This window comes from Danio rerio, chromosome 18, assembly GCF_052040795.2.
Source record: "Danio rerio strain M-AB ecotype USA chromosome 18, GRCz13ab, whole genome shotgun sequence".
Taxonomy (NCBI): domain Eukaryota; kingdom Metazoa; phylum Chordata; class Actinopteri; order Cypriniformes; family Danionidae; genus Danio; species Danio rerio.
In genome coordinates this window covers 4,252,294-4,276,590 of record NC_141038.1, presented here as the reverse complement: position 1 = coordinate 4,276,590, position 24,297 = coordinate 4,252,294, and the positions used below count along the sequence as shown (strand labels likewise).

The window sequence follows — 24,297 nt, the reverse complement described above, 5'->3', positions numbered from 1 at the left end:
TTACCTGCTGAATCACTAATGTTGGCTTGCACTGAGTCACAGTTCTAAAATTCGATTTCAAATGATTTTATTTTCTAGATCTGAGGTGAACTATCTGCCTCTGCTTTCAGTATATGTCAATAAATGTCATGTAAAATGGCACTCAAACTCGCATTATTAGCATTTAACACTGAATAAAGCACATGAGGCATTCCTGAGGTGACCTTTGTCAGTTTATCCTGTTCTTCAGCTGCAAGAAATAGAAACTGTTTCTAAAATATATATTTCAGGTGTTGGTTAGGACAAAAACTCCTAATATAGAAAATATTCCTTCTATCGTGTGCAGTTGCTTTTATTTAGAACGCTGATCAAATCAGCCTTTAGGCTTGATAGATTGGCACACTTCTGTTGATATCGTTAATCTGGCAACCTGCGCTTGCGTGTGCTTCGAACTAGGTGTGCAATACCTAGTTCAACCACTGGATGTCAAACTTGCATACTGCATCTTTATTTTTTAAAATCACAGTTGATAAAAACAGTCTGCAGAAACACTTTGACATTATTAATGCCACGTTACATTACTTGCGTTTTCATGAAAACACATATATGACCTGTTTTTTAAGAAGTCAGCATTTTTGGTCAAGAATCATTTTGCTGAAGCTGTTCTTGGTCTTGTCCTTAAATAAATCTATATTGCGAACACCAATCCTTCTCTACTGGTAGCGAACAGCATGAGCCCTCACAGCTCCACAGATATAAATAGAACTGCATCTAGTCCAACAAGACAGTGTATTGCTTGAGTTATTTTCTATCTGAGTGTCTGCATGACCAGATGAAGGCTAAATGCAGGTCTGCTGCAGGGTGATAAGCCACAGCCATATCACCCTGCAGCCCAAGACCGGTTACTCACTAAAGCTAAGCAGGGCTGAGCCTGGTTAGTACCTGGATGGGAGACCACTAGAGAACACTAGGTTGCTGTTGGAAGTGGTGTTAGTGAGGCCAGCAGGGGGCGCTCAACCTGAGGTCTAAGTGAGTCCTAATGCCCCGGTAAAAGTGAAGGGGACACTACACTGTCAGTGGGCGCCGTCTTTCGGATGAGACGTTAAACCGAGGTCCTGACTCTCTGTGGTCATTAAAAATCCCATGGCACTTCTCGTGAAAGAGTAGGGGTGTAACCCCGGTGTCCTGGCCAAAGTCCCTCTATCGGCCCATACGATCATGGCCTCCCAATCATCCCCGTCCACTGAATTGGCTCTATCACTGTCTCTCCACTCCACCAATAGCTGGTGTGTGGTGAGCGCACTGGCGCCGATGTCCTGTGGCAGCCGTCGCATCATCCAAGTGGATGCTGCACACTGGTGGTGGTGTGGAGAGACCCCCCCTCATGATTGTGAAGCGCTTTGGGTGTATGACCATACATAATAAATGCGCTATATAAATACACATTACATTACATTACATTGCTTTTGAAGAAAAACGATGTATGCTATTTCTTATGCACTCATGGACTCTAGTCACATTTTCATGGTACTAAGAAATCCAATTATGAAATATTGGTGAGCAAAAACTACAACATGGATCATTTTTGTTTTTCCATTTAGTTCACACCATTTTGAATGCATGTTTGCACCAAAAATATTAATTCAGTGGTTATATCTAGAGCACCAAGAGACAGCGTAAGTGTTCACAAAACATATTTCGTGTTAAACAGGCAGTGTCTGTAAAACTATGCATAGTTTGTATTTTTAAAATACACTTGCTTGCACCTTCTCTTTCATGGTCATACCTTAATAAGTGCTGGAATGCAAACCTTTATTTATCACAATTTTGAGCACCACTCAATATCCCTCAAAACAATGTATGAACATTATAACCAGTTTGAATAATAAATTAATGAACAAAAAACTTGACCCCCACTTTATAAGGTACACCTGTCCAACTGCTCGTTAATGCAGATTTCTAATCAGCCAATCACATGGCAGCAACTCAATGCATTTAGGCATGTAGACATGGTCAAGACGATCTGCTGCAGTTCAAACCGAGCATCAGAATGGGGAAGAAAGGGGATTTAAGAGACTTTGAACACTGGTTGTTGGTGCCAGACGGGCTGGTCTGAGTATTTCCGAATCTACTGATCTGCTGGGATTCTCACACACAAACATCTCTAGGGTTTACAGAGAATGGTCTAAAAAAGATAAAATATCCAGTGAGCGGCGGTTCTGTGGGTGCTAATGCCTTGTTGATGCCAGAGGAGAATGGCCAGACTGGTTCCAGCTGATAGAAAGGCAACAGTAACTCAAATAAGCACTCGTTACAACTGAGGTCGGCAGAAGAGCATCTCTGAACACACAACACGTCCAACCTTGTGGCGGATGGGCTACAGCAGCAGAAGACCACACCGGGTGCCACTGCTGTCAGCTAAGAACAGGAAACTGAGGCTACAATTCGCACAGGCTCACCAAAACTGGACACTAGAAGATTGGAAAAACGTTGCCTGGTCTGATGAGTCTCCATTTCTGCTGCCACATTCAGATGGTCGGGTCAGAATTTCGCGTCAACAACATGAAGGCATGAATCCATCCTGCCTTGTATCAACAGGTCAGGCTGGTGGTGGTGGTGTAATGGTGTGGGCGATATTTTCTTGGCACACTTTGGGCCCATTAGTACCATTTGAGCATCGTGTCAACGCCACAGCCTACCTGAGTGTTGTTGCTGACCATGTTCATCCCTTTATGACCACAGTGTACCCATTTTCTAAAGGCTACTTTCTGCAGGATAATGCACCATGTAAGCACAAATCATCTCAGACTGTTTTCTTAAACATGACAATGAGTTCACTGTACTCAAATGGCCTGCACAGTCACCAGATCTCAATCCAATAGAGCACCTTTGAGATATGGTGGAACAGGAGATTCGCATCATGAGTGTGCAGCCGACAAATCTACTCCGTGATGCTATCATGTCAATATGGAGCAAAATCTCTGAGGAATATTTCCAGTATCTTGTTGAATCTATGCCAAAAAGGATTAAGGCAGGTTTGAAGGCAAGGGTCCAACCCGGTACTAGTAAGGTGTACCTAATAAAGTGGCCAATAAGTGTATAGTTAGATTGGTTAGCTATGGATAGGTTTAAAATAGCTCCTACATCCAGTGTTGTTCATATTTATGATTGTGTTTATTTATGCAGCACTGTGGTCCTGCAGGACTTGATGTTTTGTTTCACTTTATGTCCACACGTGTAGTGAAATGACAATAAAACCCGACTTCAGCTTGAGTCTCTTGATCTTGGAATAAATCCTGCATTTTGAATGAACGGTGCATCTCACGTCTGTTTATTTCCTCTTTCAGAGCCGTGTCAGATTGAAGTGCGTCTGCTTCTGGCCTACAGCTCCAGCAGCAGTAAACTGTCCTCCTCTAAACCCGCGTGGAACGAGAGCATGGACGGCTTGCCTACCAGCGAGAGCTCTATCGAGGGCACAATACACCTCAGCAAACCCGTCAAAGTGTTCATCATGCCCAAACCAGCCCGCCGCTGACACTGGAGCCCAGGCAAAACACAAACATTCAGTCTAACATTTTTAGTGCGTATTGTGCTCATCAAGACTGCATTTATTTGAGCATAAATACAATAGAAAATTCTGAAATATTATTAAAATTTTGAATAACTGTTTTCTTATATAATGTGGTGTACATTTAATTTATTTCAGAGATTTAATGCTGAATTTTCTGCAAGATCACTCTAGTCTTTTGTGTCACATGATGCTTCAGAAATCATTTAAATATAAGAACTCTATTATTATTATTATTATTATTAGTGTTAAACTGGTTGGCTGCTTCATATTTTTGTGTAAAATGTATTTAGTTTATTCATCAAGGCCACTTTAAATTGTTCAAGAGTGAATACTAAATAAATTAAAGACATTTATAATGTTATTTATATTAATATATTTTTATTTTACATCATATATATTTAATTTGTTACTTTGCTTTCACTCTTGCGTGCCTGTTTTTGTGACATAGGACACAAATCTGTATAATGACATAGGTATGACACAGGTATTACAAAAAGTTGGTGAATTATGAGGACATTGCTGACATCCAAATTTCTCAAAAAGCTTCTAAATCACACAGAATGAATTTTTTTCAGAAGTTAAACTACACAGTTTCCTGTGAGGGTTGGCTTTAGGGGTAGAGACGGGTTAGGGCAATGGATAATACAGTTTATGTGGAAGAAAAACAATGGAAACCTGTGAAATGTCCCCACAATTCACAAAAACACAGATATGTGTGTGTTGTGTAATTTTGAGCTTTTTCGTCAAATTATCCTAAAAATCCATCCAAAAAGGTTTCCACAAACAAAACTATGAAGCAAGAACAAACATATTCAACATTAAATATTATAAGAATGTTTATTGACCAGTAATAATCAAAATAAAACAGTAAATGAGCAAATTATAATGATTTATGAAGGAGCATGTGACACTGAAGACTAGAGTAAATTCAGCTTCGAATCTCGTAATAAAAAATAATATTGTAAAACATCAAAATCAAACAGTTTGATGTCACAATATTACTGTTTTATTGTATTTTTGGATCAAATAAATGCAGTCTTGTTGACCTGATTAAATAAATCCTGATCCTAAAATGTTGAGCTGTCGTGTACATATCTGCAATTAACAGCCGAGACAAAAATCAGACGTTTTCACTGTTATTTTTTATCCAAAATAAATCATTTTGTTCATTCGTATTGCTTGTGTATGGGTTTGCTAATGTAGTATTTTCTGAGCACAATTGTTTTCAATTTGTTTTCATTTTCACTAACACAAAGACCTAATCCTGAAGCTAAATTAAGAAAACAGTGTTCGTTTGAAGAGTAAGGCACATTAAACTCTGTAGTAAGTGTAATTAGCAGGTTGTGTTAATGTCTTCAGCAGGTGGAGTGGAAAACTCCGCCCACTTTTTCTCCTTTTCCTGCTAAAGCGTTGTATTCTCTGACAGCCTGCTCCGTCTGAAACACCTGGACGTCGACTCCCTGCTTCTTCACGTAATCTAAGGTGGACGGAGGAACCTAAAACACAACAAAGCGAATTTCGCACATTTAAAGGCTCAATATGTACGATTTTGTTCATTAAAATATCCAAAATCCATTAGAACAGTTATATATTGTGCTGACGTTTGTACTTAGATAATCCCAAATGTTTCAAAGAATGTTCAAACCAGAGAATTAATACATTTTAACTAGTGAGATGGAGCGTGTGTTGTGTGTTCATGCTAATGATGTCGATTTCTGGTCTGGATTTATAGAAAACATGAAAACACCAAAGACGCTTTAAAAGGATAATTCACACAAAAAATAATCATTTTCCCATAATTTACTCACCCTCAAGCCATCCTCAATGTACATGTATTTTTTTCCTGTCAGATTAACACGGTCGGAGTAGTTTTAAATTTTATCCTGATTCTTCCATGCTGTATAATGGTGTTGGATAGTGACTTTTATTTTGAAGTTTCTAAAAGCACATACATACTTTGTAAAACTGACCCATATGCCACCAGGAGGTATCTTTTAAAATGGATCAGTGTGTTTTTGTAGCACATACATTCACCGGCCACTTTATTAGGTACACCGTACTAGTACCAGGTTGGTCCCCTTTTGCCTTCAGAACTGCCTTAATCCTTTGTGGCATGGATTCAACAAGATACTGGAAATATTTCTCAGAGATTTTGCTCCATATTGACATGATAGCATCACACAGTTGCTGCAGATTTGTCGACTGCACATCCATGATGCCAATCTCCTGTTTTACCACATCCCAAAGATGCTCTATTGGATTGAGAACTGGTGACTGTGGAGGCTATTTGAGTACAGTGAACTCAATGTCATGTTCAAGAAACCAGTCTGAGATGATTTGTGCTTTATGGTGTGTTATCCTGCTGGAGGTAGCCATCAGAAGATAGGCACACTGTGGTCATAAAGGGATGAACATGGTCAGCCACAATACTCATGTAGGCTGTGGCCTTGACACGATGCTCAGTTGGTATTAATGGGCCCAAAGTGTGCCAAGAAAATATCCCCCACACCATTACCACACCACCACCACCAGCGTTGATACAAACCAGGATGGATTATTCAACTATCCAACATTATACAGCATGGAAGAGCCATGATAAAATTTAGAACTACTAAAACTGCGTTTGTCACACAGAAAAAAAGTCATATACAGCAAGGGTTGACTGAGGGTAAGACAATTAGGGGGTTCTTTTAAGTTTTTAGGTGAATTGCGTCTTTAATATTTTGTGTTTATTAGACTGCATAGAGAGGCATTATAACAGAAGGCATAATAAAAGCTCTGCTGTTTTCATCTCTCATCAGCAATTATTTCAGCATTTCTCTAGTTTCGCTACTTTCATTCTTAATCTGCTTCATACTCATGGTTTTCGCTACATTCATTCTTGCATGGCGGGGCGCCACGCCAAAATTCATTCCGCCACGGCTCCATTACAGCTTCTCATTCAAAACATTTTATTTTTTTAATAGCGCGTAATAATCGCACCAAAACGTATTAAAGGGTAAGTGAATTATAACAGCGCAAACTTTTCTGTAACAGTACAAGTGCTGTGCGACATTTGTTTACCCTTTAAGGTGACATGCTGACGGGTGCGTGATGCGTGAGGCCAGCAAACACGACGTATAGCCATTTCACTTTACTTCAGGATGCATTAATACTACTCTGTGGGTCTATTGAAGACATTCATAAATATTCCTTGCAAATCTAATAAATGCTGGAGACATATTTGTTACATAAACGCACAAAATCGCACCCAGCAGCGTTTATTTGAGAGCGCACAAGAAGATCTGCGTGCTCTTGAAGCGGCTTATATTTGAGGGGGCGGGCAAGAAGTTTTGTGCACGAGCAGAGAAATCAGCGCGCAAGCAAAGAGATGCGCATGCTGTAGGCTATTATATAAATGCGATCTCGACTTATAATACTGCAATCACGACATTTGTCATTGAAATAATAATGCCACAGGTAGTTAGTAGATCTGTGTTACGAAAAGGCCTGCCACCACAGCTGGAAAAATCTAGAGGAAACACTGATTCTACCACTATATTAAGTGGTGAAAACTTTAGCTCATCAACCATCATGAGTCCTGTAGGATGATAAATACCACAATTCCAATGATTCCACACTCAGTCATGCCAGCATCAAAATACGTCTTTGTTTGTTGCCATTATGCGCCCTCTAGTGGTCAAAATGACGTAATGCGCCTTTAAGTATTAAAACACTCAGGTGATTGTTCAGCAGATTCACACAGTTACCTGCAGAGCTTCACTCATCCCTCTTCCTATGACCAGCGTCTGCACTCCTTTCCTCAAAATCTCCTCTAAATCGGACGGCTGCACACCTGGATGATGCTGAAAATATAGATGCACTTGAATAAGTCATATTTAAAGGGATAGTTCACACAAAAATGAAAATTATTCACTCATCCTCCACCAGTTTCTTTTCTTTCAAGTTATACTGAGGGATGTTGGATTACACAGCCACTGACTTTCATAGTATTTTATTAATATGGATGTCAATGGCTGCTTTTATCCAGCATTCTTCAGAATGTACTGTTTAGTGTTTACAAATAGTGAGGGAATTTTAATTTGTGGGTGAAACATCCCTTTAACACAAGCAATTTTAATGCAGTGGTTTTTAGTCACTACATAGTTGCTGTACATCAGGTTACTTATTGTTGTAGTATGTGTAAAATGGTAGTGAGTAAATGAGGTGTATTTAAAACAATAATCATCCATCAAAAGGGTAATTCAGCTTTCAATCAGATTTGTATTTGTTAATAATGTCATGCAAAAAATATTATAACTAAACAAAAATGACACCATTTCATTGTCATGATTTACAGAAAAATATTCATGCATCTCATAAGCCCATGTCAGCCCAATTTTGCACCGATTGGAAATGTAAAGCCACCGCTAAATGTAAAGCCAGTTAAAATAAAATGTAATGCTGCTTTTTATTGCCATTTAAGCTAATTGATCTTAATGCATGTATCTTAACCCTGCATGTACTCTACCTGACAAAATTCTTAAGAGCAACAAATAATAACTTGTCTTCTAGTTGATCATTTAGAAACATGGCAGAAGATAGACTTGACTTATTGGACCTACTGGAACCCACATGGACCCGAGAGTCTCACAGAAATCAGTCAAGTTTGGTGAAGGAATAATCATGGTTTGGGGTTACATTCAGCATGGGGCTGTGCGACAGATCTGCAGAGTGGATGATCAACATCAACAGCCTGAGGTATCAAGACATTTGTGCTGCCCATTACATTACAAACCACAGGAGAGACAGATTCTCCAGCAGGATAGCGCTCCTGCTCATACTTCAGCCTCCACATCAAAGCTCCTGAAAGCAAAGAAGGTCAAGATGCTGCAGGATTGGCCAGCCCAGTCACCAGACATGAACATTATTGAGTATGTCTGGGGTAAGATGGAGGAGGCATTGAAGATGAATCCAAAGGATCTTGATGAGCTCTGGGAGTCCTGCAGGAACGCTTTCTTCGCCATTCCAGATGACTTTATTAATCAGTGATTTGAGTCATTGCAGAGATGTATGGATGCAGTCCTCCAAGCTCATGATGGAGCCACACACAATATTCATTCATGACTTTATATTCTATACTGGACATTATTTCTGTTCAGTGACACGACTTTTGTCTAAGCAAAGTCAGATCTTACTGTCCTCATGAAATCATTAAAAGATCAAGGCATGATCATAGTTTATTGTGGTAAAATAAGCCTAATCTAGAGGCCTTTGTCTTTCATATAAGCCACTTCTGATACCAAATGATCAACTAGAAGTCCAGTTATTATTTGTTTTTCCTAAAACTTGGATATTCGACAAGACTTTTGTCAGGTAGTGTATATAAAAACACTTGTAAGGTATCGCACTGGACTATTAAATGAGTTATAAGGGTAATTCTTTTGAACGTGACATGTATGCATCAAGAGATTAATGGACCTTTCTGTTGATGTGCAGTTTGTCAAAATATTCCATTTTAATTGTGAGTTAAAGCAAGAAGGTCGCTGGTTCGAGTCCTGGCTGGGTAAGTTGGTGTTTCTGTATGGAGTTTGCATGTTCTCCCTGTGGTGGTGTGGGTTTCCTCCAGGTGCTCTGGTTTTCTCCACAGTCCAAACACATGTGGTACGGGTCAATTGGGTAAGCTGAATTGTCTGTTGTGAATGAGAGTGTATTGATCTTTCCCAGTAATGGGTTGCAGCTGGAAGGGCTTCCGCTGTGTTAAACATATGCTGGATAAGTTGGCGGTTCATTCCGCTGTGGCAACCCCTGATTAATAAAGGGACTGAGCCGGAAAGAAAATGAATGAATGAAAATGTTGACATACTTACAAAATAAAATGTACAAAACATCTTCATGGATTTTTATGTAATGTTTTTTGTCATTAAAGAAAATTAGATTTTTTTTGTGTTCCTACAATGTATTGTTGGCTACTCCTACAAATACACCACAATGGTTTTGTGGTCTAAAGTAAAATCTGACACTGATGACTAAAATGGGATGTGTTTTTAATGTGGATTACATTACTTTTATTAGTTTGATACAGAGACTGATTCCTAGGAAGGTATGAATAAACCAATTAATTGTGTCCCTTGATGCAATGAAAGTCCCTTCTGTCTGTTAAATGCACAGCTAAATCATGTTACAGTGAATTGCAGATATTATGAACATAGGCTGAGGCTGATCTCACATTTGTGCCGGTTTCACGCCAGTCCCATGCACGGCTGCCACCAGGCCACACTTTACAGTCTTTATAGGATGTGGAGCAACCTTTGACCTTCATGTGGCCCCAGGATAAGGAAGCAATTTCTGGAGACGACATGATCTTGTCTTTCCTGTAACAGTGTAGAAGACAATTCACATTAATTCGGTGAGTCTGGACTTTTTACATTGTATTCTGCCATAGTATGTTTACTATATGGAAAAGTACTATGCTATTTATATAGTTACATGGAGTGTAAATACAATATTACAGTCTGACAACATCATTGTACAGTGTTTTAAGATATATCACATCAATTCAGTGAGTCTTGAGCTTTTATATTGTATTCTGCCATTCTATGTTTACTATATGGAAACGTATTATTCGTTTATATGGTTACTTGGAGTGTAAATACAGTAGTACAATCTGGCAACATCATTGTAGTGTTTTAAGATATATGACTTTAATAAAGCCAACATTAATAGCTTTTTTAATATCAAATTAATCCAATATACATTTCAGTAACGATACATGCAGTTAAGAAACGCTTGTACGTCGTGCAAATAAATAAAAGCCTGCTGTTTATACGTTAAACGCTGTTTTAACTATTCGAAGCTTTAAACTATTAGACTTTAAAATCTCTCATGCATTATAAATATGTTTATTATATCATATAATCTTGCCTCGGACAGCAACTCAACCTTCCCTGTGTGTGTTGTGTTTCTCTTCATGTGACGCAGGGACACACCCACCACCTACGTCTACTGCCAGCGTCAGTTCAGCGTGCGTTTGCGCTGATTGGCTGCCGTTCAGTGACGTACTAAATGCTGGAGTCAGATAGAGGCACCGATTACATGATTTTTCCCTGTTATACTTTTTAATAACCTTCAAATTTAATGCATTTACGAACTTATTCATGCGGGTCTTGAATAAATAGTTATGGTTGGATATGATTTTTATCGATTATATATTATTTCATGTTGTAGTTTATTTTAATGCAACATTATTATTCATTCATTCATTTTTTTCTAGTCCTTTTAATAATTTGGGGTCGCCACAGCGGAATGAACCGCCTATATTATTATTTATTTTATTAATAATTTACATTATAATATAATAATATATAAATTATAATATAATATTATAATTATAATTTATTTTATTTATACATTATTTTGAATATTATTTGATATGGGACATTAAAAAGGTTTTTCTGCCCTGTTTTGTTTGTACATTATTTTCGTATTTAAATATAAAGCATTTATGTCCCGGTAAATAAACTATATTATATTGCATTATATTATATTTCATTTTATTATATTACATTATCATATTATATTATATATTACATTTTATTATATTATATATTACATTATATTATATTATATATTACATTATATTATATTATATATTACATTATATTATATTATATATTACATTATATTATATTATATATTACATTTTATTATATTATATATTACATTTTATTATATTATATATTACATTATATTATATTATATATTACATTTTATTATATTATATATTACATTTTATTATATTATATATTACATTATATTATATTATATATTACATTTTATTATATTATATATTACATTATATTATATTATATATTACATTATATTATATTATATATTACATTATATTATATTATATATTACATTATATTATATTATATATTACATTATATTATATTATATATTACATTATATTATATTATATATTACATTATATTATATTATATATTACATTATATTATATTATATATTACATTTTATTATATTATATATTACATTTTATTATATTATATATTACATTATATTATATTATATATTACATTTTATTATATTATATATTACATTATATTATATTATATATTACATTATATTATATTATATATTACATTTTATTATATTATATTACATTACATTATATTATATATAAAATTTTATCATATTACATTATTATATTATATTTTAGTTATTTTATTAGATTATATTATATTGGGGCAATGCGGTGGCGCAGTAGGTAGTGCTGACGCCTCACAGCAAGAAGTTCGCTGGTTCAAGCCTCGGCTGGGTCAGTTGGCGTTTCTGTGTGGAGTTTGCATGTTCTGCCGCATTCGCATGGGTTTTTCTCCGGGGGCTCCGGTTTCACCCACCGTCCAAAGACATGCGGTACAGGTGAATTGGGTAGGCTAAATTGCCCGTAGTGTATAAGTGTGAATAAGTGTGTATGAATGTTTCCCAGAGATGGGAATCCGCTGCATAAAACATATGTTGGCAACTTCAGATTAATAAAGGGACTAAGCTGAAAATAGAAAGAATGAATTATATTATATTATTATATTGCATTATATTATATTTTATTGCATTATATTACATTATATTATTATATTTTATTGCATTATATTATATTACATTATTATATTGCATTATTATATTTTATTGCATTATATTATATTACATTATATTATATTATTATATTTTATTGCATTATATTATACTATATTATATTATATTTTATTGCATTATATTATACTATATTACATTATATTATTATATTATATTGCATTATATTATATTAGATTATATTATATTGTATTGCATTATATTATACTATATTACATTAAATTATATTACATTATTGTACTATATAAAATGTATTATGTATCTCTCATGCATTATAAATATATTTATAATATAATAATACAATCTGTATGAATTCACCATTCATCCCTGTCACCAATAAACACAAGCCAGTCAGTGAACAAAACAGAAAACTCTAAGCATGATAAAGCAGCACTAACGCGTGCTATTGTGATGAAGATACTTTATATCTGTTTATACGTTTTGTAACAGATTAATTCATGCAAACTCACATTTTTTGGATTAAATTTTCTTGTTATTGTTGTATTTAAATTTATAAGACACAATTGTCTCGTTTACCTGTTATTATGCAAGTTTGGTATTTAAAAAGGCTGTAAAAATATTATAATGAAGATACTAATACTGAGGATAATTATATTTTTGTAAATATTCTTTATTTCAGATTTTTTCATGCAATCCCACATGTTTTGTTTTGTTTATGCTCTTGTTATTGTTGTATCGCTTTAAGTGTAAAGATAACAACGTTATTTATTTTCCTTCTGAATGTTATCTTTACTCTATATAATTCTCCCATTTCCTCATTATCATGCAAGTTTGGCATTCAAAAACGAAAATACTGTAAATGTATTAATTATGAATAAGAAAATAATGCTCATGACGACGACGACGATGATGATGATGATGATGATGCCGGTGGCATTGTGGTGCGCCGTACACGCGAGTTGCCCCTCCGGATGATGCTCTGGGTGGGTGTCGCGGTGTATTGTGGGCAGTTTTGGGTCTAAGCAAAGCTCGTCATCTCCAGGAAAGATGGCTGCTCCGGGCACCACCAGCACGGCGGCTCTCGCTCCAGCCCACAGCCCCGGTTTTGCGGTGGTTTGCTCCTTTCTGGAGCGCTACGGCCCGGTTCTGGATCTGCCCGAGCTCAGTTTCCCGCAGCTGGAGCGGTACTTACAGGACACATCCGCGGGTGAGCTGCGCGGTTTGCTCTGCTTGTTTGTTTGTTTGGCTCCTCATCATCTTTGCTCATCTCGGGTTGGATCACTCAAACTTTAAGCCTTGTAGTCTTTGTTTGGATGGCGATCGAGTCGCTGATGTTTTCAGACGGAGCGTGTGAGCAGTGTGTTTTAAAAGAGTCATGTGTTTTCCTCCCTTTGCTAGTGGAAAATATATATAATTAAGACTCATCTCCAAACATGAATAGCTTCGGGGTTAATAAACACACTTCTAAGGGTGTCATCGTGCTCTGGGTCAGATGTAAACAGCGAGACACTTCAGAATTGAACGATTAATTGGCTTGATACGTTTTAGATTCAGATTATAAACACCGATGAGACGGTAGGCGCACAGCGCGCATGCGCAGGCCGCTGTCAAACTTCCTATGCTAAATTATGATTATTGTACTAATAACACTGATTTGTTTACGCGCGACGGGTTATGCCACGCCCCCCATTTGTAGGCTGTATTAATTGTGAACACATTGGTGTCGTGTGGCAGTCGTTGAATGTGAATATCATGATGCTAACGCTGTTATTTTGGATCCGCGTATGCGAACGTCACTTCATTATTACTGGTTTGCATGGACATTGCTGACAGCTGATTGGATGAATTTGTTGACGTAGTATCAGTGAGGTGTTTTCTAATTCATTAATTCACAAGTGGATTAATTATAGCTAAGTAAAAGAAAAATTAATGGTACAGAAGACTTATTATTCTACAAGTCAAAAATGAAAGGGGGATTGAGTATCATTAAATACATTAATTATTCATTCATTCTTGTCGGCTTAGTCCCTTTATTAACCAGGGTCGCCACAGCGGAATGAACCGCCAACTTATCCAGCAAGTGTTTACGCAGCGGATGCCCTTCCAGCCGCAACCCATCTCTGGGAAACATCCACACACACATTCACACACACACTCATACGCTACGGACAATTTAGCCTACTCAATTCACCTGTACCGCATGTCTTTGAACTGGGGGGGAAACCGAAGGAAACAAGAGGGGTCTGGCTGCAGACCTGGTGCTGTGCAATCTGGGCTGCATCCAATGCTTTTTAATGGGCTCACCTAACCCCACCCCTAACCCTACCCATCACAGTGACGTCACTAGCTCCATTTGATTGCATTGTGTCTGACATTGCATAGCTGAGCGATGCAGTCTCAGCCGGCATCATAAAGGCTGCATCCAGATACTGCTGGAGGAAACACACGCAAACGCAGGGAGAACATGCAAACTCCGCACAGAAACGCCAACTGAGCCGAGGCTCGAACCAGCGACCTTCTTGCTGTGAGGCGACAGCACTACCTACTGCAAATACATTAATTAATGGTTGAATAAACACATGTGTATAATATCTTTATCATTTTCATATTTAAAACATTATTTGTGTTCATATTAATGCATATTTAGAACACAAATCATTTGATGACATATTAAAACACTTAGCATAGTTAGTAACTACTATTTATATAGTATTAAGCTGCGGTCACACTGGACTTTTCTCCCTTATAGACTTCCATTCATACGCATGCAAATGCGTCGGAGCCTAAACGCAAGGTTGTGCGTCAAGTTTCGCAGATCGCTGGTTGTTGCTAGATCAGATATCCGCTTGTTAAGTGGTGACGTGTTGGTGACGTATGTATACTGTTTCCGGGTCCAAGCCGTCACTCATTTGAGTTGAGAAATTGTTTATTTATGATTACTTTTAATTCATATCAGACATTAAGGTAAATTTTATATGAAGTCATAGTGTACACAGCAATCTCTGGGCTTGCTGCATAACAAATACCAAAATGTTAACAATTTATAAAAAATTGAATCACTTTCTGGCTATCGGATATTAGGCATGGACATATATATTGCGATTGTGATTTTCGAAAGTATTGAATCGCTTTGTAAACGTTTATTATTTCCATTTTATGAGTCTCCCCATACAGTTGAATAGATCGATTGGACCCGGAAGCCGCTCCGCGTGACGTCACACTTAACAAGCAGATGGTTGCGGCCGGAAGTTAACGAGAATTATTTCAATCCGCTTGTTAAGTGGTGACGTGTTGATGACGTATGTAATACTGTTTCCGGGTCCAAGCCACCATTGATTTGAGTGGAGAAATCATTCGTTTATGATCGCGTTTTATTCCTTTTACACGTTAAAGTAAATTTTACATAAAGTCATAGTGTACACAACAATCTCTTGGCTTGCTGCATAACAAATACCAAAAATTTAACAATTTATAAAACACAGAATCCCTTTCTGGCTATCGGATATTAGGCATGGACATATATATTGCGATCGTGACTTTCAAAAGTATTGAATTTCTTTGTAAACGTTTATTATTTCCATTTTATGAGTCTCCCCATACAGTTGAATAGAGCGCTTGGACCCGGAAGCCTCTTCGCGTGACGTCACACTTAACAAGCAGATGGTTGCGGCCGGAAGTTAACGAGAATTATTTCAATCCGCTTGTTAAGTGGTGACGTGTTGGTGACGTATGTAATACTGTTTCCGGGTCCAAGCCGCCATTCATTTGAGTTGAGAAATCATTCGTTTATGATCGCGTTTTATTCCTATCACACATTAAAGTAAATTTTACATAAAGTCATAGTGTACACAACAATCTCTGGGCTTGCTGCATAACAAATACCAAAAATTTAACAATTTATAAAACACAGAATCACTTTCTGGCTATCGGATATTAGGCATGGACATATATATTGCGATTGTGATTTTCGAAAGTATTGAATCGCTTTGTAAACGTTTATTATTTCCATTTCATGAGTCTCCCCATACAGTTGAATAGAGCGCTTGGACCCGGAAGCCTCTTCGCGTGACGTCACACTTAACAAGCAGATGGTTGCGGCCGGAAGTTAACGAGAATTATTTCTATTATTTATTAAATTTCCTATTTGTTGTATTTTATTAACGCCCACCCTAATACCAGGACATGTTGGACTTTCAGGGAATGAACGAGCGGATGCAGCTGTTAAAGCTGCTCTAAAACAAGCTGTGAACAAATGTCAAACTTCTCCATCAGAGATGAGACCTTTTATTAACAATTATATTTTAAACAAGTGGCAAGAGGAGTGGGATACTCTGGAAAACAATAAATTACACGAAATCCAGCCTGAAATTACACACAGAGGTATAAGACATTTTAAGAAACGAGCTGATCAAGTCATTTTTACCAGATGTCGTATTGGACATTCAAGATTAACATGTAACTTTTTACTCAAAGATGAAGACCCTACCCAATGTTTGCACTGTAAAACCCCATGGAGCGTAAAACACATGTTACTGGACTGCCCTGCTTTCAGTGACTCCAGAAAGACCTTTTATGATGAGAAGTCTCTTAAGGACATTTTTAACAAAGTGACACCAGAAAAATTTAACATGTATTAAGCAGAAAAATCTTATTTAAACTGTATATTCAATTATTTATTTGTTTACTGGTGATGTTTGTTAATTACTGAAATGCTCTTGCCATGAAAATAGCCTTAGTAGCTGACAAGGCAATAAATAATTAGATTAGATTAGATTAGATTCAACTTTATTGTCATTACACATGTACAAGTACAATGCAACGAAATGCAGTTTAGGTCTAACCAGCAGTGCAATAGCAGCAAGTGCAGGATACAGGAATAAGTTAGAAAGTGCAGTTATAGAAAACTATGGTGATATTTACCGATGGATGTACTATGAACATTATATACAGGTTGGATAAGCTATGAACAGATTTACAATATATGAATATATGTGCAGGTTGCTATTAATAATCAGTAGTGTGCAGATAACTAAACATGATTACAAGTGTATATGTTACAATATTTGAATATATGTACAGGTTGCTATTAATAATCAGTAGTGTGCAGATAACTAAACATGATTACAAGTGTATATGTTACAATATATGAATATATGTGCAGGTTGCTATTAATAATCAGTAGTGTGCAGATAAATAAACATGATTACAAGTGTATATGTCACAATATATGAATATATGTGCAGGTTGCTATTAATAATCAGTAGTGTGCAGATAAATAAACATGATTACAAGTGTATATGTCACAATATATGAATATATGTGCAGGTTGCTATTAATAATCAGTAGTGTGCAGATAAATAAACATGATTACAAGTGTATATGTCACAATATATGAATATATGTGCAGGTTGCTATTAATAATCAGTAGTGTGCAGATAAATAAACATGATTACAAGTGTATATGTCACAATATATGAATATATGTGCAGGTTGCTATTAATAATCAGTAGTGTGCAGATAAATAAACATGATTACAAGTGTATATGTCACAATATATGAATATATGTGCAGGTTGCTATTAATAATCAGTAGTGTGCAGATAAATAAACATGATTACAAGTGTATATGTCACAATATATGAATATATGTGCAGGTTGCTATTAATAATCAGTAGTGTGCAGATAAATAAACATGATTACAAGTGTATATGTCACAATATATGAATATATGTGCAGGTTGCTATTAATAATCAGTAGTGTGCAGATAACTAAACATGATTACAAGTGTATATGTTACAATATATGAATATATGTACAGGTTGCTATTAATAATCAGTAGTGTGCAGATAACTAAACATGATTACAAGTGTATATGTTACAATATATGAATATATGTACAGGTTGCTATTAATAATCAGTAGTGTGCAGATAACTAAACATGATTACAAGTGTATATGTTACAATATATGAATATATGTACAGGTTGCTATTAATAATCAGTAGTATGCAGATAAATAAGCATGATTACAAGTGTATATGTATAGTGGGTGTGTACATAATTACAAATGCCCATATGCAGTGGGTATGCACAAATAATGAATGAAAACGCCCACCCTAAACCCAGCCGTCACAGTAATGTAAAAACAGAATGTGTTTGAGCAGACATATACACATAATTAATAATAATAACATCTAAAGGTGTCGATCTTGGTGAGTTTTTTTTTTTCAAACAACTAATTTTGTCCTAAATGAGCATAAAAGTTAGGAAAGCCATCAAATGCTTTCATTATAATGTAGATGTGTGCATTTTTAAAGTGACACCTCTGTTATTAAATGTAATGAAACGAAAAAATCCAAATAAATGAGCTTCATTCGCTGCTCTTTAATCAGAATGTGTGAGCTATACTGTGAAGAAAGGCTGATGAGATTTGATAGCTTGATTCTATTTCTTTATAACAGCTATTCATTTTAATAGGCTGGACTGTTTGCTAATTTAGTTGCTTCAAGTGTATACTATTTATTTTTTCTTTTGTATATAACAATAATAAAAAATATTACTGACCATTTATTAAAATTCAGGCAAAATAATAGGGGTCGTATAATGTCTGTATTATCGAAAAAAAAAGTTTAAGCAAGTGACATTTTCTTTATTAAAAAAACAAAAATGGAATGATCCTTTTGGAAATTTCACAAAAATAAGCTTTATGTTGACTTGGGCATTCCCAAAACTTAAATATTAAAAATGTCAGTCAAAGTTAATCGTACCTTTTGTGCTATTTTTAGTTCCTCGGCCATTGATTGAGCTCCATATCAAACTACTGCGGAAGATCGGAAAGTCGGTCACTCCAGACAGATGGGAGAAGTATCTCGTGAAGGTAAGAGAGTGTTTTAGCTTTAAAATAATAGTTTTTGCTATTAATATGGAAATGTCCATGCAAATGCATCTGTGAAATATTGTTGATGCAGGTCTGCCAGGAATTTAACAGCACCTGGGCATGGGAGATGGAGAGAAAGAGCTACCTGGAAATGACGGTTGAGTGTAAAACTGACATATTAAAGGTCAGTGTTACTTTACAGGGGAGGGATGTAAACAAAAACAATGGTCCCAATGTATTTCAACAGCTTACGAGAAATAAAAAAGAGCCACATATTAATAAATAATGTTATGATAGCTGTTTTAAAATTAATTTATGATTGAATTACCTCTTGGGGTGCTTTCACACCTGCCTTATTTAGTTCGATTGAATCGCACTAGAGTTCGTTTCCCCCTTTTGGTGCGGTTCGTTTGGGCAGGTGAGAATGCAGCAATCGTACTCGAGTGCGCACCAAAAGCGGACCAAATAAGCGTACCGAGACCTGCTTGAAGAGGTGGTCTCGGTACACTTTCAAATGAACCCTGGAGCGGTTCATTGGTGGTGAGAATATGATCAGTACTAAAACAGGTCCAACCGCAAAAAGTACTGCGCGTTTTGGACTAATTCAGCTGCCTAGGCCAATGCGCAGTGCATTATGGGATATGGAGGAAAAATATTTCTTGACAGCGCTTTACCAACAGAGAGAGAGAGAGAGAGGAAAACATTACCTGATGGATCGTTGGTAATATTTCCGCAAGATGACCATGTCGCAGTTTAGCTAAATTAATTCACGGCTCCTCCTGAAGTGACGAGTGATGCATTAAACACTGTTTTCCAGCCGCGGCCGCGCTTCATTTTCGTAATGTATAGTTTATCTAAAGCAGGGATACAATCAGCCAGAGTTACGTCCCTCCAGAGTAAAAGGTTTTGTTTACCTGCGGGAGTTCATTGGCATTTTCCTGCACGTGAATTCTGACCAATCAATAAGCAGTTTAGGAAATATGTTCAACAACATCTGGCCAATGAGAGATGTGGATTTTGTCAGATGACTGCATTTTGGTTCGTTTCAACTGGTTCGGATCAAAGCCAGCAGTGTGGTGTGAAAACGACCCAAAGACGGCAGAAGATGCAACATTGTATCATTTATTACCCTTGGTCCGGACCAAATGAAGCAAACTACAGATGTGAAAGCACCCTTTTACACTTATGAAATAGTTTGATTACAAGCAGGAAATGTTCATGGGCTAATGACATCACCACATTGAAATTGTCTATAAAAATTTTAATGATGATTCATGGCTTGAACTTGTCAAGTTTGACCCCAAATCAAAAACATATTTATTTTTGTTATTTATTTCAGGCCAAAAATGTGATTGTGAGATTCACCCTTATTGTTTATTTCCCTAACAGTACTTGTGTGAGTGCCAGTTTGACGACAATCTTAAGTTTAAGACGTTAATCAATGAGGAAGATCCGGACACGATGCGCCTGCAGCCCATCGGTAGAGACAAGGAAGGTCTTCTGTACTGGTTCCAGTTAGATCAAGAACAGAACATACGTGTTTATTCTGAGGAGCAGGATGATTTGGATGGGTCCTCCTGGAAGTTAATTGCGAGGTGAGCAAAATGTGGGGACAAAAGCAGAATTTAGTTATTAGGAATTATAAACTCTGATTGAAATGAAGATGATTTGCACATTTAAAGTCTGCATTTTAACAGTATTTGTTAACAATAAATCAACATTAATTGAGTTTTTCCTTAAAACAAGCTAAATTATGTGTCAGTGAGATAAGTTAAATAAACTTATTTCATGCTGAAAACAAGAATATTTTACGTACCCTATTAGTATAATGCCTCATTTAAGGAAAAACTCGCTTATTATTTCTGAAAACAAAATATATTTTCTACTAGAAATGCTTCTTGATTAGTGGAATCCATGCCCACATCCTATTGCAAAGATGTCAGATTGAATGTTAAAGCATTGTATTTATATTGGTGCCGTGACCCGGATACAAGTGAGGTTAGGGGGCGAGTTTAACAGAGGCCAGCTACTGGGAGTTATGCTAGTAAATCTCACTCCCCTGTCCTCAAGAGATGTACCAATTCATGACACTTCTTTGATTGTGTGCATCTTTTGCTAAAGATGGCTGTTTAAATCCCACTCTGGATTTCCAGTTGGTGCCGTGACCCAGATAGGAGTGATGTTTAGGCCAGACAAGTGTAACAGAGGCTAGCTAGTAGGAGCTGTGCAAGTAACCGTCACTCCATGTGGTCTCCTGAGGTGAAATAGATGCTACCGTCTTTAGCATTCTTGCTAGCATGATGACCAAGAAAGCAACTTTAATCGCTTTGTCCACTGTGAGGAGAATCATGACCCTGATGTGAGCGAGATTCAGAGGGTGAATTTAACAAAGGCCAGTTAGTAGAAGCTATGCATGTAAAACTCAGCCCCCTAGTCTCAAGAAACATACTAACAAGTATATCCTTCTTAGCTTGCTCTTATATTGTTGCAGTTCATCACATCCTTGGTTCAGTGTGAGTATAACTGGTGAGGTTAAATTGGTTCCATTATCTTGATATATGAGTGAGGTTTAGTGGTATAAGATAATTAAAAGCCAGTTAGTAAGAGCTGTGCAGGTGAACCTCACTCCCCTGGCCTCAAAAACAATCCTAAAATTGTTAACTCAACTCCATCTTTCACTGAAGTGGATAGTTTATATCCTAATCTGTGCAGTCAAGGTAGAACAAAAGAAATTGCGTTGGTGCCGTGACCCGGATGTGAGATTTTAGTGCTGGTGAGTGTAACACAGCACAACTAGTAGGAGCTGTGCCAAAAAACCTCACTTTTCAGATCTCAAAAAGCATCCTAATATTGTTAGCTTGTCTGCCTCGATTACTGAAGTGGATAGTTTAAATCCTACTATGTGCAGTCAAGGTAGAACCAGAGGAGTTACTTTGGTGCCGTGACCCGGATGTGAGAGTTTAGTCCTGGTGAGTTGAACAAAGCCCAGCTTTTAGGAGCTGTGCAAACAAACCTCACTCTCTGAGTTCAAAATGGATCCTAATATTGTTAGCTGACATCCAACATTTACTGATATAGATAGTTCAAATCCTACTCTGTGCAGTCTAGGTAGAACCAGAGAGGTGGCATTGGTGCCGTGACCCGGATGTAAGTGTGTATGCCTGGCAAGTGCAAAAGAACCTAACTAGTAGGGACTCTGCAATAACAACCTATGCCTCAAGAGATGCATAAGCAACTAACCCTAGATGCTGTAGAATCCTGCTTGATGAGGTAGATGGTGCAAGTCAAGCTGGAGGGGTGACACTAGTATACAAGCTACAAGAACATATTACGGCACATCCACACCAAAGACAATATTATCGTAAGGTTTTAGTAATCATTCTAATTCTGTCCGAATAAGAAACTCCATGGAAAGTTATCAATATAGCTAATCTTATTACTGTTTACGCCAGTTTATATCCCTCGTTTGGTTTAAGAAATGCATTTGACTTAAAACAGGAATAGGAATGACCTTGCAGATACATTAGAACAACTTAAAGCGAAGATTGAGCCTGCTGTGACTGACCAAGACAAGCAAGACGCTCCCACCAGCCCAAATATGGAGACAGAAGGTGTTAAAGGTAAAAATCTTTGGAAGATTACTTCCTTTAAGTGCTAGAGATATTAACAGGTGCATGTTTTCAACAAAATACGGACTAGTTGTCATTTAAAACTAGTAGAAAATTATTAGATGCTAAATCTTAATTGTTTCTCACGTAGTTCTACCTTGTCTTGTTTTTAAGGTGAGGTTGGGGATTTGAAGAATCACATACCAGGACAAGTAGACTTTACCAATAGCACTATACGTTCCAATAAAATTGATTCGATATCTAAAGAAATTAAAAAAGAAACACCAATGGATCTTGTTAAATCAGAGAAATTAACTCAAAATCTCAACCCCAGAGTGGTAATCGACAACAGAGTCAGTACAATTAAAACTCTTGTCAAACAAGAACCAAAAGATTGTCCCAAACCCTGGAATGCCATTTCAGTCGTAATGCCTCCCGCTTCCATCAAACAAGAACCAGCGATAAAACCGGAGACGAATGAAGACAAGAAAGAGACGTTGTTTGAGAACTTGGCCAGAACTATAAAGAGTGACCAACAAGCTAAAATACCACTTAAGAAGAGGGAGTTGAAAAGAAGTGGAGGATACGACGTTACCAATCACTACAGTAATATTAATCACAATAATAACAACCTTAGCAGCAATGGTAGCATCAGCACCGGAGGGATAATCGTTCGCAATCCTGCTGTTTTGCCATTGAAGGAGGAGCAAATCAAAGGACAGTACCCTGGTGATGGGGATAAAGGATCAATGGGAATCATCACTGTTCCACAGGAGCCAATTGGGAAGCTTGATATTAACCAATACATTGGTGTTGGAGTTATCAAGGGTCCCATTGAACGAAAGAGGCCTTTGGATGAAAACGATAGTTCCTCAAATGGTCATCATGGGAATGGGAATGTCTTGACTGAAGTTGCAGGCACAGATAGTGTAAGACAGTCTGTGCTTGTTGGGAATACAATGGTTAAAGAAGACGGTCCTCTTACTTGTAGTATACCTGAAGATTTGTCAAAAGACGGTTGCAATAAGATGCTTGATGTGTCTGCAAAAGTGGTTGAGGAGTCTACAACAGAGATGCAGACCACTTCAGTTGAGGAAACCATTGAAAAAAGTGACAACAAAGAACTCAAAAACACCAAGACAATAGGAGAGGAAGCTGATGTTGTGGTTCAGGATGAGGGTAAAAGCAAAGGACCGAAAGGCACAAGAAAGAGGAGGTCACAAAAGACCAAATCCAAGCTGCAAGTGAGAGAAGACAGCCAAAAAATGAAGCTCTCCTCAAACATTGGGGAAGTTTTAAAGAGGAAGACTGGAGAAGGTGAAAAAAACGGACGCAACAATGATGAAGAAGTATCGTCAGAGCTTCAGAAGGAAGGGATTCGCTTGAAGATTAAGATCCCACTTCATAGACGAACGCCAGAGCTTCAGCATAAGGAGATCGAGGAGTCAGAAACTGGCAATCGGAGATCCTTACGGAGATCTGCCAGAATTTCCAAGCCAAGCCCTAAAGTGGCTAATAGTCGGGATGGGAAACAAGACAGAAAACTTTCAGCGGCTCAGGATGAAGATGAGCACGTAGACAACGAAAAAGCAAAAGTGCTTTCCAAGAAAGTGGAATCTCCTAAGCCTCTTAAGGTACCTTAAAAGTGTTTGACA

General features: G+C 37.0%; 3 protein-coding genes and 1 long non-coding RNA gene across 9 annotated transcripts in view; 2 read left to right on the top strand and 2 right to left on the bottom strand.

Moving 5' to 3' along the window:
• Positions 1-4,725, top strand: part of ints4 (integrator complex subunit 4) — a 30,615-nt gene extending 25,890 nt beyond the window's left edge. For both annotated transcript variants that reach the window (XM_087292801.1, XM_087292800.1), the window contains exons 23-24: positions 3,327-3,545; positions 4,587-4,725. In XM_087292801.1, the coding sequence (XP_087148927.1) occupies positions 3,327-3,514 (188 nt within the window). In that variant the 3' untranslated portion in view covers positions 3,515-3,545; positions 4,587-4,725. The remainder of the gene's footprint in view (positions 1-3,326; positions 3,546-4,586) is intronic.
• Positions 293-3,898, bottom strand: LOC147839638 (uncharacterized). The gene is made up of 2 exons (XR_015514649.1): positions 1,458-3,898; positions 293-833 (listed from the first exon to the last, which is right to left on the bottom strand). It is a non-coding gene; the product is annotated as an uncharacterized LOC147839638 (long non-coding RNA).
• aamdc (adipogenesis associated, Mth938 domain containing) lies at positions 4,362-10,508 on the bottom strand. The gene is given in 4 exon segments (NM_001020764.1): positions 4,362-5,046; positions 7,300-7,395; positions 9,759-9,903; positions 10,454-10,508. Coding segments are annotated over 3 exon segments (369 nt in total). The 5' UTR covers positions 9,891-9,903; positions 10,454-10,508; the 3' UTR covers positions 4,362-4,905.
• rsf1a (remodeling and spacing factor 1a) overlaps positions 9,827-24,297 on the top strand; it is a 29,977-nt gene continuing 15,506 nt past the window's right edge. For 4 of the 5 annotated variants that reach the window (XM_087292781.1, XM_087292780.1, XM_087292779.1 and 1 more), the window contains exons 1-6: positions 13,201-13,367; positions 18,943-19,034; positions 19,126-19,218; positions 20,424-20,629; positions 22,533-22,654; positions 22,817-24,276. In XM_087292781.1, coding sequence (XP_087148907.1) covers positions 13,208-13,367; positions 18,943-19,034; positions 19,126-19,218; positions 20,424-20,629; positions 22,533-22,654; positions 22,817-24,276 — 2,133 coding nt within the window. In that variant the 5' untranslated portion in view covers positions 13,201-13,207. Of the gene's footprint in view, positions 9,939-13,200; positions 13,368-18,942; positions 19,035-19,125; positions 19,219-20,423; positions 20,630-22,532; positions 22,655-22,816; positions 24,277-24,297 lie in introns of those variants that run through there. The other variant, XM_087292782.1, reaches the window with a different exon arrangement.